At 44.8% G+C, this 14,243-nt stretch overlaps 1 protein-coding gene across 1 annotated transcript in view; it reads left to right on the top strand.

The window, feature by feature from the left end:
• The window catches only part of LOC101950549 (smoothelin-like protein 2), a 50,580-nt gene extending 36,715 nt beyond the window's left edge, over nt 1-13,865 (top strand). The window contains 6 exon segments of the mRNA XM_065573014.1: nt 1,435-1,510; nt 3,627-3,747; nt 3,749-3,801; nt 4,492-4,609; nt 6,098-6,249; nt 12,257-13,865. Of these exon segments, the coding sequence (XP_065429086.1) occupies nt 1,435-1,510; nt 3,627-3,747; nt 3,749-3,801; nt 4,492-4,609; nt 6,098-6,249; nt 12,257-12,383 (647 nt within the window). The 3' untranslated portion in view covers nt 12,384-13,865.
• The last annotated feature ends 378 nt before the right edge of the window (nt 13,866-14,243 follow it).

Below are 14,243 nucleotides of genomic sequence, written 5' to 3'. Positions count from 1 at the left end.
CATGGCAAAGCAAATTCATTGCAGGAGCCTTAGGGATGGGTAGCATGGTTTGAAAACTTTTCTTTTCAACATCTCACCCCTTCTTCAAGTCATGAATGTGTAAAAGGACAAAATGCCTCAGACTCTTAATTCATGGCTAAACAAATGACTTGAACGCTGTCCAAAAATGCTGTTAGTCCACATCACCAAGCTATTACTCTCTGTAAATGACAAAGTCATTTGGAACCGATTTGCATTGTCAGTTCAGCAGGGATGCAGACAGGGCCGGCTCCAGGGTTTTGGCCGCCCCAAGCAGCCAAAACAAAAACAAAAAAGCCGCGATCGCGATCTGCGGCGGCAGGTCCTTCGCTCCCAGGAAGAGTGAGGGACCGTCCGCCGAATTGCCGCCGAATACCTGGACGTGCCGCCCCTCTCCGGAGTGACCGCCCCAAGCACCTGCTTGACAAGCTGGTGCCTGGAGCCGGCCCTGGATGCAGAAATGACACAGCCTAGAAAACGCATTACTTCTTAGCACCAGGGGCTCCCACAGGCTTGCAAGGTGAGGATCCAGATCAGCTCTGGGTGGAAGAGCGCAGGAAAACCTGTCCCTTCACAGTCCAGGGATTAAACCTGAGATGAAGAAGCTTCACATTTGGTTTTCAAAGGGCAATTAAGTTTGCACTTGAAAACCTAGGGCCCAATTGCCTTTTCATTTACAGTACCGGGGAGTAAATCAATGAGGTTGATGCAGGTACACGCATATGAAACTGAGGGAGAAGAGAACCAGCCCCTTAGTGTTAATGCTTCATTCCCGAGCACAAGTACTGAACAGGGCGGAGACCCTGGGCTGTGCCTCTGGGAGGCCTGACACAGAAGATTCAGCCCAGGGAGAGGTAGGGGCAAAGCTTTGCTGTAAGCCATCTTTGCATCCTACTGAACCTGGGCTGTCTGGGGGCTGAAATGGCCCTTGGTGGAACTAAAGTAGCCTGTAGGGCAGCGGCTTTAAATTATATTAGCCTCCCCATGGCTGCTTATGGCTTGCCAGAATGACCATAGCAGCCTATGATACAGTACCTTTTCCTCCTGCCCTGGCTCCATCTCCAGCATGCCCTCTACTCTGGGACTGGCGGGAGGGCCAGTGTAGGTCTGCCTGCAGAGTCCCAGCACAGTGTCTGCACCAGGGGAATTGTCCTGTGGCCCCTTGGGAGCTGTTTATTGCCCCTGCCTGCGACTATAGTGATGTCTGGTGCCTGGGACAGTGGGGAGAATCTCTCCTCAGGAAATCATTAGCTCATACTGGCAGAGGTCTTTTATAGAGAAATCTGCAACGTTTCATTGCTGTGAGTAAGAATAAATGTGTGGCCACATGTCAGGAACTAGATTAAAAACATGTGTGGGAAGGAGAGAAAATACTTTCAACACTGATGCATCTTGTTTTTCTTGCTGTTTATACAGAGAAAAGCACTTCTGTCACAAAGTCTATGTCAGCCATGAGCTATGGATTGACTAGTGGAACCAAAGCTAGTGAAAGGTAGGATCTTCCCTTGACTGTTTCAGCGAGACTTTTTCTGAGTGTGTTCAACGTAGCCTAAATGCAGAGGTGTTCTGTTGACTCACCGTGGCAGCCAGACCAAGTGCGTCCTACTGGCTCCAGTCTACAAAAGGGTTTGAGTGTCTCTGAGGCAGAAGGAACTAGAGACTGGAACAAAGAGAGATCCTGCAGGTTTTCTCAGGAACTGTCAAGCTCCCGATGATGCTTAGACTGAGATTAGTTTGTCACGTAATTTAACAGTAAAGGCAAACCGAGAAATGGATTACTGTGTTAGGAGCAGGTTGGGAATAGCATGTGGTTACCTGCCCTGCATTACAGGATAAGGGAAGGATGGGCTTGTGGGTCAGGCACTGGATGGGGACTTGGGAAATCTTGGTTCAGTTCCTGGCTCTACTTTAGATTCCTCCCTGGGAGGAGTACCTTAATCTCTCTGTACTTCAGCCCCCCTCCTGTAAAATGGGGGTAACATTTCCCTATGTCACAGCAATGTTGGAAAGATAAGTACATTACTTAATGTGAGATGCTCAGCGATGGGGGCCACATAAGTACCGAGATAATTTGATAACCTTTGATCTAGCCGGTTCCCCGAGCCAGTGCAGGATTGTTCCCTGCAATATACTTTATTGTGCTTTAGCTAGGCTAGTGACCTATGTCTTTATGCATGGAGTGTTCCACCCTCCTACAAATCTCTCTGTCAGAACGCACCAAGCTCAGAACCCTGCTATTGAGTGCCACGTTGCTAGCCCTGTTCTAATCCCAGCGTGAACAGGCACAGATGGGATGTAAAAAGCTTAAGTTGTCCTTTAATAGCCATGCCCAGGCCTCTGAAAATTCCTTTTAAAGCACTCGGCTGTGTAAAAGTTGTTATTTTGGGTCTATTTTTGGCACTTGAATGCATGACCCCTATCAAACATCCTTAGTTTGACGGGCCTGCAGCTTAGCTTACAGCTTTAAGTTTCTAAACTCCTTGCAGGACACACTAGGACTTTCTGCCTTCACTCTGAAAGGCTGACTACCACACCTTTTTGATTAACTCAAAGTCACAGTTGTTTAGTATAGGATTACACAGTATCACGATTACTGCAGCAATATCAAGGCATCCTCAGCATGCCAAACCTCATCAAGAAAAAGGGTAGCACCGATTACATAACCCTCTTAATTGGACTTGCATCTGCCCTGAAAATTTCCCCGAACAGGAAAGAACAGTTGTTTCTTATGAACAACTAATAAGTTAGGATGCGATACCAGCTCTGTGGTGGCTAAGTCCAAAGAACGATCATCATAGGCTTAATACATGGGACTTAGAGTCAGTAGATCTGGGTTTTGTTCACAGCTCTGCCGCAGATAATGTGTGATGTTGAGCCAGTCAGTGCCTCGATTTGTGCCTCAGTTTCCCCCCGTTGGAAATGGTGGTAACACACCCCCCTTCACATGTGTACGACGTGGCTTAAATCACTAATATCTGTCAAGTGCTTTGGGAACCTCAAATAGAAGTGCAAAGCGAGATATAATCCTGTCTAATATAATCCAACTGGCCTGCTGGTGTAAATTGGCCTGGGTCCATTGGAGGCAGTGGAGCTACACTGACTTACAGGAGCCGAGGATTGGGCTTGGTACGAGTTACTTAGGAGCCCAAGTACCAAACATGTGACTTATGCCCTTAGATGCCTAAATCTCATTGGAAATTAATGAGGATTCAGACCTTACGTGCAGATTTTTAAAGGGATTTAGGAGTTGCTCTGCTCAGAATTGCAACGCCTGATTTAGATGGCTAAGTCCCATTTTGAAAAGTGATTTAGGGCGAGATGTTTATATAAGTACCTAACTCCCACTGATTTCAATGGAAGTTAGGCATCTAAATATCCTTGGAGACCTAGCCTTTTGCAGTCTACGTCCTATTGACTTTCAGTGAGATCTAGGTTCCCAAATACCCAAGTTACTTTTGAAAATGGCTAAGTTATTCACATGCTTTTGAAAATATTTATTCCATGTGTTTAGGTTGCTGAAGTTTTGCTGTTACTGATCTCAGTGCTTTGGGGTGATACCCAATGTTCCGGATAGTTTCTCTTAGACTGTTTTTGGTGTTCTCTTTCAGCAATACCATTGACAGTTACTATGATGTGACACCCAAATCCTGCTCCCCACCTCCGACTGTACATCGCCAAGTGGAAAGGAGGCGAGAACTGGTGCGGTCTCAGACGTTGCCACGCACTTCAGGAACGCAGGGCCAGGAAAGCGCTCTTTGAGAAATTTGAGCAGGACAGTGGAAAGTATGTCACTCCTTAGTCCCTCTTGCATCCAAAGGGGGCTCAGTACTAGGGAAATATTCTGCTAACGACTTATAGCAGAGGGATCTCCAGACTTGGAAATTTGAGCAAAGTAAAACTGGGCCTGATCCAGCTCCACTGAAGGGAGTGGGAGAATTTCCAGTGGGTAATGGCTCAAGCCCTTGACATTCCAACCAAGAATGAAGATTCAGTAATGTCAGGAGGGCAACCTGAAAAGAACAGAAGCCAGGAAATTCAGAGCTCAAGCGGTTGTATATCCACACTCCTGGGCCTGGGGGTGTTGTTCAGAAGGGAGTGTTGTAAAAACCTCCCTCTGGATGGCTCATAAAAGGAGATGGATTTCATGGTTTTATATTGTTACTCGAGAGCCAACAATGTGTACTGTGCTTTACAGGACACGGTCCTGGCCTCAATGTTTATACCGTAAATAGAAGCTAGAGGTGAAATTCTGACTCTTTTGAAGTCAATAGGGGTTTTTCCTTTAGCGTGATTAGGGCCAGTATTTCCCCTATGCATGCCTCACCTAGGCAAGGGGTGGCAAAAAAAAAAAAAAAAAAAAAAAAAGGGTTGTGTTTATGGGCTCTTTACTGTCTCTGTCAGGGCACACAGCTACCATGAAGACGTTAGGATTAGTCTCCTCTCGTCAAGGTTTTCTTCCTTTTCTTCTTCTAGAGGAAAAGGAGAGTCCAAAGCAAAGCTGAAGCGGTCACAGAGTTTTGGGGTCGCCAGTGCAAGCAGCATTAAGCAAATTCTACTGGACTGGTGTCGCTCCAAAACCATAGGATACAAGGTGAGAAGAGGTCACGGCTTTCCATTTTAATTATTTCCGGGAACGTCTTTGAGTATTTCTAGAGAAACTGTACTCAGAAAGTGTGTTCCATAGCATTCTAAAATGCACTAGACAATGGGTTACATTTATCACTGGTCTCCAACCCCCCTCGCCCCCCCCAAGAATCTGTGTGTGTATTGCTTAGTTCATTTGAAGTCAATGAGACTACTCACAGCATTGAAGTTAGTGCTTAAGGGCTAGATTGTTTAAAATATTTAGGCACTCAACTTGCCATAGGAGTTAGGCGCCTAAATATCTTTAAAAATCTGGCCCTCAGTGCTTTGCTGGATTGAGGTCTGAATTGTGTGTGTTTACAGGATTCATCTTACGTTTGTGCACTCTCTGCTAATTGCAGTATGTGCCTCCTTTATTATATATAATGAAATGTGGATAGGGCTGGGGATTACTTGATAGTACTATTACCTAGAGACCAAGATAACTTTGTTAGGCCGTAGACCAGACTGCTCTACATTGGAATTAGAGATGTTTAATCATATTACATGGTTGAGGTTAAATTCTCCCAGTTTCAGCACGTTCATGTCTATGGGATTGCTCTAGTGTAACTGAAGAGAATCTGGCCTGGGGGAGGTTCCGTTAGAGTTACATAGCATTAAACTGCATTGCCTAATGCAACTGCGAGGGGAAAGGGACAATTTCCTAGATTTATAAGAACAAAAGAATGCCCATTCCACAGTTTCATTCTGAGAAAACAAAATATAATTGTTGTTGAACTCTAAACTCAGGGGTATATTCCAACAGCTAATGAAACTGTCAGGGTCTGACTTTTGTATGGTGGGGAAAAGTCTAGCACCACGAAGCAAAAGAGCCCAATTCCATTTGGTTACATGGGTGCAAATCCAGAATGACTTTGGCTCTTTGCTGTAATGGCAAATGGCCAGTTTCTGCATGGTCCTACACGGCGTGCAGTTCCAATGGGCCAAAGTGTCCCCTCATTTACCTTCAGACAACTCCCTGAAAGTTCACAGGGCTATTCAGAGTGCAAGTCAGTACTAATTTGACCCTAAATGTACAGCAAGCAATACAGTTTAGTCTTTATACGACACTAAGCACTGCACAGAAAAATACCATCCTCCGGTTAGCGACAACTCCATTGGGCTAAGTAATGCTCTCAGTTTAGAGAAGACAAAGACAGAGGCTGATCCAATGCCCATTGAAGTTAATGGCAGTCTTTCCATTGTCTTCATTGGTCTTTGGCTCAGGCCCATAGACTACACATCTGCTTTGCACCTGCGCTAACTTTCACAAAAGGGCTGAGGATGCCAATTCTCCTCTTAGCCCAAATAACATCATAGGTGTACAAACAAGGAAACAAAAAACATAAGGCATGTGCTGCGTACTCTGCATGTTCCCTTTGGTGAGGAAGAGGTCAAGTATACAGCAGTTCCCAGCACCGTACATAGGCCTAAAGCTCTGTTTGCATTCTGACAGCACCTTGATCTGCAGAACTTCTCCTCGAGTTGGAGTGACGGGATGGCATTCTGTGCCCTAGTGCATTCTTTCTTCCCCGAAGCCTTCGATTATAATGCGCTTGACCCAGCTAACCGCAAGCAGAACTTTGAGCTGGCTTTCACCATGGCTGAGTGAGTATCAGTTTAGATCTCTGTGAAGTGCATCCAGTTAAAGTCTCACAAGACTGTGCGGCAAGAGTGTGATCATTTCTCTCTCATACCCTGCATCACAAGCTCACACTTATGCCAGAAAAGGGTTATAAGACTTTACAAGACATCACATAAAGCAGGAGGCTCAGGAATCAAAAGAGGCATTTTTAGCAGATGACTGGTAATCAATAAATGGTTGCAAAGAAACTCCAGGGCTCTGTGCCCTAGTATGTCTTTGGATTCATGCACTGACTCTTGCCTGCCCACTCCATTCTCCCTATCAACCAGATTAATCCCACAGTATTTTAGCCATAGCTATTATATACACAAGGGATTTAGGAGCATCAGTACCATTTGAAAATCTCCCCCATAAGGCTTAGCACCAGGGTATCTATAAAGCACTTACCACTGCAGCTTCTAATAGCTGGGTCCTGCTTCCACAGCAATTTATGGCAGTCTTGCTACTGACATCCGTGGGAGGCAGGACTGGGTCTTCAGAGTGTGGGTACGTGCACTAACCTGAAGTTCTGATGCACTTGATTTAGGTCTGGAAATTCATGGTTTTCACTTTAACACTTTCAGGAGACTTAACTTGATCTTTCTATTGCACACCATAGAACTTCCGTTCGGGTTCTATTCAGTAGCTTGAGTCAACCTGGGCTGTTGTCTAATTGGATGTTGTTTCCCTCTAGTCCTTTGAGGGAAATAAGTTAAAATAGCTTTTACAAATTCTGCTGACAGTTATTACTGCATGTTCCCGACAGGTGGCTTTTCTAAATCCACGTAAATACCCATCTGGAAAGCTCTTAAACCTTATACATTTTATTAATTGAGATTTGGAAAAAACCAGAAATGGTCTTAAGATGGATTACTGGTAACTATGACAAAGTAACCAGATCAGACCATATGACTCGTAACTGTTGACAGCCTATTGGATTTCAATGTAGCAGAGAACAGAATACATGCACTTTCCTTGAGACAGCTGGAGGGTGGATTGTCCAAGGTGACTTACATGCAGTGGAAAATACAAGCAAACTGAATTTAAACAAAGTTATTATTCCATTGTTAGAAAATCAGGTCGCTTTAAAAATTACTCTCAGCCAGATCCTGTAAATTGGTGGATGTCATTGATTTGAGTAAATTGGCGGAGCTCCGTTGACTTTAATGGTGTTACACTGATTTACAGCAGCTCGGGATCTGCCACTCCAACTTTAACTTACGAGGTCAAGGATTCTTTGCCTTTGAGTTGAAAAGTTTAGGATACGGAACCAGGAACCAAAACAGTCCCAAGAGTCGTGATACCATGGTACCTAACCAGTCAAACTCACATTTACAGTACTCTAACTTGGCAGGTAGGAGAACTGCCTTTTGACATCCCCTGCAAGGGAACGAGAGTGGTTATTGCAAGGACACTTGCAATGAGAGATTTATCCCCCGCCACGCACCTCTCAGCGAGCCTGTCATGGCAAAGTATGTGCAAGACATGGCCGTTGTCTTTATTCTTCTATAGCTGTAAAATGATGTTGAGCCGTGAAATAAACACAAAATTAAGTGGCGAAACAAATGTAAAACATACATCGGTCAAGAGGCTGCACGTGAGTGGTCTTTGAGCAGACACTAGTTGTGGTGTTAACATAGGAGACAGCGAGTCAAGTGGAATGCAGTCCTTTTACCGGTCCTGCGACGCATGCTTACAGTATGTATAGAACCTGTATGCCGCTGACATATATACACAGCATGATTCTGTGTACTTGCGTTTCTCCAATGGACACTTTTCTTGAACTGAATTTCTCCTGACTTTTGGGTGACTAAGGAACATACGATCAGACCCTCATGTTTTTTTGTTTTTGTTTTAGTGGAATACCATTGTTATTTAGAGCAACACTTATTTTGCTTTGGGAAATTCTGTTAGGAGGGAGGAAAGTTATGTCTGTACACTCTTTTCATTGTAAATTAAAGCAATTAAAATGTCAGCCTAGGGCTCTGTTCTTAAAACACACATTTGTCTAAGGGCCAGTCTCTGCTGGGAGTGTTTTGTACCAGTGTAGTTAGACAGGCACAAATCTCGGTGTAGATGTGCTGCACCACTGCAACTTAGTATGGTTTGAAACTGGAGTAAGCCGCAGCAGGGCTTATCTACACGATGCGTTAGTGCGCATCTATGGGGTGTGAATTGTAGTGTACACCAGCATGTTGTATGCTAACTGGCCCACATGCACCCTACACTAAAAGCTAACCTACACTAGAAGTTCCTTAGTGAGTGTTGAGTCCTGTTTCAAACAGCACTATGTTAACACGCACTAGGGAACTTTTAATGCACACCAGCTGGCTCCACCCAGGCCAGTTAATGTGTAACACACTAGTGTGCACTAGAATTTACACCCCACAGATGCGGACTAACACCCTGTGTAGACAAGGCCCCAGAATTTCATCAGTGCAGTACATTTACACTAGTAGTTGGTACTGGTGTAGCTACATTGGCACAAGTACCCCAATATAGACCAACCTAAAGGGTATATCTACACAGGGATAAAAAAACCTACGGCTGGCCCGGGTCAGCTGAGCTCATGGGGCTCGGGCTCTGTAAAACTGCTGTGTAGACGTTCAGGTTTGGGCTGGAGCTCAAGCTGCGGGACCCTGCAAAGATGGAAAATCCCTAAGGTCTATGCAGCAGTTTGGAGCCCCGGAGCCTGAGCCCAAGTCAGCTGACCCAGGCCAGCTGCAGCCATGCCACGGGTCTTTTATCTCTGTGTAGACATACCCTAAGTCTCTTAACTAGGACTTGAAAAATATTCAGTACTATTCTGTTCCATAGATGATAACAAGCAAAACTACTGCAAAAGGCTGTCTGGTGGACTATTGATTATAGATCACAGAACTCTCCCAGTGTCACATGGAGTACAGGTTCACTTGCTATTAAAGGCAGAGCTGACTTAATTGTGTTTCCCAGCTGCAAAGGTCTGCGGATACATCCCTCCAGATTCCTGCAGCTGTTTCTTCTATTGCAAGCCAGTGGGAACTTCAGATGATGTTTCCTCTCTTTCTTCCCAAGAGTAAACAGCAGGAACAAAGCTTTGGCATTGTCAGCACTGTCAAGACCAAATCCAGGCTAATGAAGGCGCAGGTGGCCTAATAGAGAATGTAGTATTAGCAATATTCTTGTTAAAATCCTAGTATGCTCTAACTCACTGTAACTTTATAAAGGACCTGATGTCTGAAACTCTGTGCTGGGCTATAAAAGCTAATCTTTCCATTAGGCCAGAAGTCAACATGTACTGGGAGTGTTCAGAGTTAAAATCAAGAATCAGACAGCAATCAAAGCAAATCACAAGGAAAGCTTTGAAGTGCTACAGTTTATGGAAGGTGGCTCATTTGAACAGTTTAAAGCATTCCACTAAATTCCGTTCTGCCGTTTTCTGCACAGAGAAACATTTACTGGTCTTAAGGGGTTTGACATTAGACTGAAGCTTTATTAGGTAATTGCTGCAATGTAAGTGTGTCATCTGAGTGGGATGATTTTATAAGCATTTCATTTAAAGCAGCCTTATAGTGTTATTTCACTACTCTTCGGGAAATTGGTTCTATATCCTGTATTTGGATAGAGAAGAAGAATTTATATTCTTTCTAGCTTTTTATGATACAATAGGTGACTCTTACTGAACTTTTCCAGTAACCATCATAACAAAGAAACCGAGGTTTACAGAAGCCTATGGGAGTTAGGCACCCAACTCTCATTGACATTCAGTGGGAATTGGGCAACTAATTCTTAAACTCCTTTGAAAATCCCACACTAATGCCCGATTTAGATGAGGTTTGCATGTGAATCTAGCCCCTCTGGAAAAGGATGCAGCAAGTGGTTTAGTTTTCTGGAGTGAGATTTGCAAGTCTCCTCCGATTGATGTTCATGAGAGTTGGCTTCAGTGGGAGCAGAGAGTGGCTAGCGTTGTGCATTTCTGACAAATCTCAGCCCTGTTTGTTAGGGGAATCTTTGTAAAATAGATTGAGGGATAACACCAGGCAGTTGCGTCATCCTGCGTGTTTTGGCACACTGGCTCAGGGAATGAGACCAGCCAGGGTTTGCTAAATTCATAACAAAGGGGAACTTTTCTGCTATTTGATAATTTTGTTTAATTACAGAAGGAAGGAATTTTTAAGCTGCTTGACCCAGTGTAAACATGACTCATACTCAGTTGCTGTGCAGTTTAACTCGGGTAACAATAAGAACGCTCCATGGGGTACACAGTCAGGTTCAGCATGCTCTTTCCAAATAATCACAGGATACAGTAATGCACGGCTACAGGCGCCTACAACTTTTGATGTAGCATCAAACACTGTAACACTGACGTACAGTAGGACCCACTCAGAGTGAATCAAAACTTAACTAGAACTGGAATCACCATTTGCCATGAAGCAAAACTCTCAACATAAAGGCTGTGCACTGTATTTGAGCTCGCTGCAAGCGAGGTCAGTCATAGATAAATAAAATGATAGGGGAAGATAATCTTTCCTGCGGCTGATTAACAATCACGAGAGTGAGCTTCATGATTTTTTAGCAGGTTGATTTCTGACATGAACTATGAATGCCTTGCCTCCCAAGCCCTCTCATGGCGCGGCGTGGCTCTGTACAGCCCTGGTTTAGTCTTCCCCTTTTCTCAGGACTCTGTTAGGCTTCCTTATGGTTAACACCACCCCAGCCTAGGGCTGGTTTAATAATATTTACAGTTCAAAACAAAGTCCTCAAATAAAGTCCATCACCACCACACACATGTTCATACTCAGCTTTACATGCGCAGCCAGTCCCGGAGCTCTTTTTCTGTCCCCGTTCGCTCCTTACCGAGCAGTCACTCTCAGCCCTTCCTAGCTGGAATTCAGCCTTCTCACGCACTAGCTTTCCGCCCAGCAGCCTCACCAGTGTGCGCTGAGAGAGATCAGTGGGTGGTCAACCTTCCCCTACTCTTGCCTGCTCCTTTATAAGGCCCAAGTGCTTTCCCTTAAGCCCAGTTGGGTAGCAGGTAATCAGTCCCACTAGACTTCTCCCTCCCTCTCGAAGGGACCAGTCATCCTGTGACCCAAACCCAGCTTTTTTCATAGCCAAGATGGTGTGCCAAGATAAATGTGGGCTAGACCAGAAGAGACTCTGAAAATTCAGTAGTAACCTATTAGATAAGAGCTGCCTGTGGAAATGTCAGCTTCCCCCTGGCTGTTGTTGAATCTGACCTTGGTGATTTCTTTTAGAGGAAAGAAAGATTGGTGTCTCTCATTTCCTTCCACATCACTTGGGCTCAACTGGACAAACCTTTGTCTGCTCAGGGTGCATCATTCCACAGTTCTTCTGTCACCCCAGGCCTCAACAGACATCTCCCCTTCTGCCTGATCTTGGATCTTAGCCTGTCAGCCCTTGATCCGGGACTGCTGCCTTGGTCACTTCACCTAAAACAAACATCCAGGCCTTCCTCATGAATTCCCTTGCCATTTCACTTATCCCTGTTGTCCTCTGCAAGCATCCCTACTGGCCGGCAGAACAGCCCCTGGGTTCCCCTCTGAACAACTGGAGTGACCCAGGCTTCCTTTCTCCTGCAAGTGGGAGAAGAGGATTTGCAAACCTGAGGGACTCTGCTTGCTGAGGCCCAAGGAGAGGCAGGGGAACTGTGGCATGATGAGACAGGGATGCAGCCAGCAGAGCATTAGGGGCTTGATCTGAAGTCTATTGCAACCAATGGAAAAAAATCCCACTGAACTTTGAATCAGACCATGAGAAAGGAGAGGAGGAGGAACAGGAATTTTCTCTGGTTACAGAAAACGGCAGCCTTCAAGCAATACATGAGCTTGACTGTTTCAGTGTTAACTACAATGTTATATAGATTTCTTTGAGAGAAAATTCCACTGTTTGATACAAGCCCAATGATTCCAATACTGGGGTAGCAAATGGATACTGGAAATAGTTGGCAATAACCCTTTGTTTGATGGCTCTGTTTTGGGGTTACTGCAGGAAACTGGCTCACTGCGACCGCCTGATAGAAGTGGACGACATGATGGTGATGGGACGCAAGCCAGACCCCATGTGTGTTTTCACCTACGTACAGTCACTATACAATCACCTGCGCCGCTTTGAATAAACCCACCGGGAAGCTTGAACACAACCCCATACTGAGACGACTCTGGTGTTTTCTCAACGAAAGGAGAGTGGTGTTTTGAGAATAGAGCGCGGCCATTATTGTTCACTCAGAAGCTTGTTATCGTCCCTGTGCTTGCATTCAGCCATGTCACTGCTTACACTGTTGCCAAGCAGGGCCCCAAAGTGTTGATCACAGCAATGGGCCAGTAAAATACAGGAAAAGCGTAGGGAAAGGCAGAAATTGTCATTCTGGTGCTAGTGATAAGTTGTATTAAATACAGTTGTGTTAAAAGATTGAAGAAAACTAAATTATAAGTCTCCTTCTAGTCAGCTTGGGACACATGGCTCTGTATGGTAAGAGAAACCTCTGCTTCAAAGTCATTCTCTCCTACCACAGTTTAAACCACACAGGATAATGTAGATATGTTTTCTACTCCTCTGTCCAGTGTAATACACAAGAAACAGAAGGCAGCTTACACCAAGACTTTACAAAGGAAGGCAGCCTCTGCTCTAGTGAATACAAGTTATTTGACTTCCAACATTGCAGTATCACTACCCTCAGGTGTGTTTATTCTGTTGTGTGTGTGCATACAACATAACCGCCGGTGGGGGTTCTTACAAAGCGGTGGTCCATATGGGGACTGAAACCACAGCACAGGCCTTTGCCATTTAAGCTAAAGGAGTTACACACTTCACTTGCAGCAGCAGTAGGCTATTATCTTTTATCTGCATCAGCCACTAGAGGCAAGGGACACAACCCACTTAGCATCTGAGCTCAAATCCCCATATGGGCTATTACTGTGTAACAAACTCCACCAGCATGTGCCAGTGGGGGTCAAACCTAAAATCTTTTCCTCAAGTGGTTAGTTGAGGCCGGTGCAGGTCCTGGCTTAAGTCCTTACTAAGGAGGCATAGGGGGAGTGGGGCTGTTACTTGTGTGCATTTATGTACGTGGTCATAAATTCAGTGCTTACAAAGCAGTAAAGATTAACTACTCGGGAGTCCTATTTAACAGGTATAACCCAGGCAGCAGCCCAGCAATGTGCCTCCACCCCAGCCCTAGGAGAGATCTCCATGACCCATTCCATCCTCGGCCTCCATGCTGCGGAGGCCACTAAATTATTTGGGAGTTTTGGATCACCTGGGGCGATTTCTGATCTCAGTTAACCCTCATGAGCCCACAGTAACCCCATTAACTTCAGGGGTGTTATTCCAAATTTACACCTGTAGAAAAAAAGATCAGATTCCACCCTCTGGCTTCTGTTCACAACATCAGCAGCTTTGTTTTTGCAAGGAATGTAAAAAACTGAAGTCCCATCGCCCCAGAACAAACTAATAGAAAGTAACAACGGCCAGGCAAGCAGATTGCTCTTGCTAAAGGATGGTTTTTTACCTGCATCTGTTCCTGTTCCTCACAGATATTTATAAAAATGACTTTGGTTCTGTATTGATGACCATTTATAATAAAATATATGTCAAACTCCTTTTGGTTCAGTGCTTCTGGCTGAGTGGAGGATACAGCGGGAAAGAGATTCCCAGGAAGTTTTTTCAAAATGGAAATAGATTTAGAATTTAAAGCAAAAACAACACATGGGGACCCATTGTGATCTCAGTCATAGGGCTATAAATCCAGAGCAACGTCGTTGGCTTCAGGACGTGACTGAAACCGCTGGGTCCTACTGCAGTACAAAGGATAATAATAATATTTAGTAAGCTACAACTATTTGCATGGTAGGGACTATCACAGCTGCTCTCTGTATGAGTGTCGTGCTCCCTACCAAGCCTCCTCCTTCATCTACACTAAGATGATCCACTGCTCAGGATAGTAGCCTAGGACTCAGACTGAATTCAAGTCTCTGCT

The sequence above is a fragment of the Chrysemys picta genome, chromosome 19, assembly GCF_011386835.1.
Source record: "Chrysemys picta bellii isolate R12L10 chromosome 19, ASM1138683v2, whole genome shotgun sequence".
NCBI classification, from domain to species: Eukaryota; Metazoa; Chordata; order Testudines; family Emydidae; genus Chrysemys; species Chrysemys picta.
Note: the sequence above shows the minus strand (reverse complement) of the source record. Positions and strands in the feature narration are given on the sequence as shown.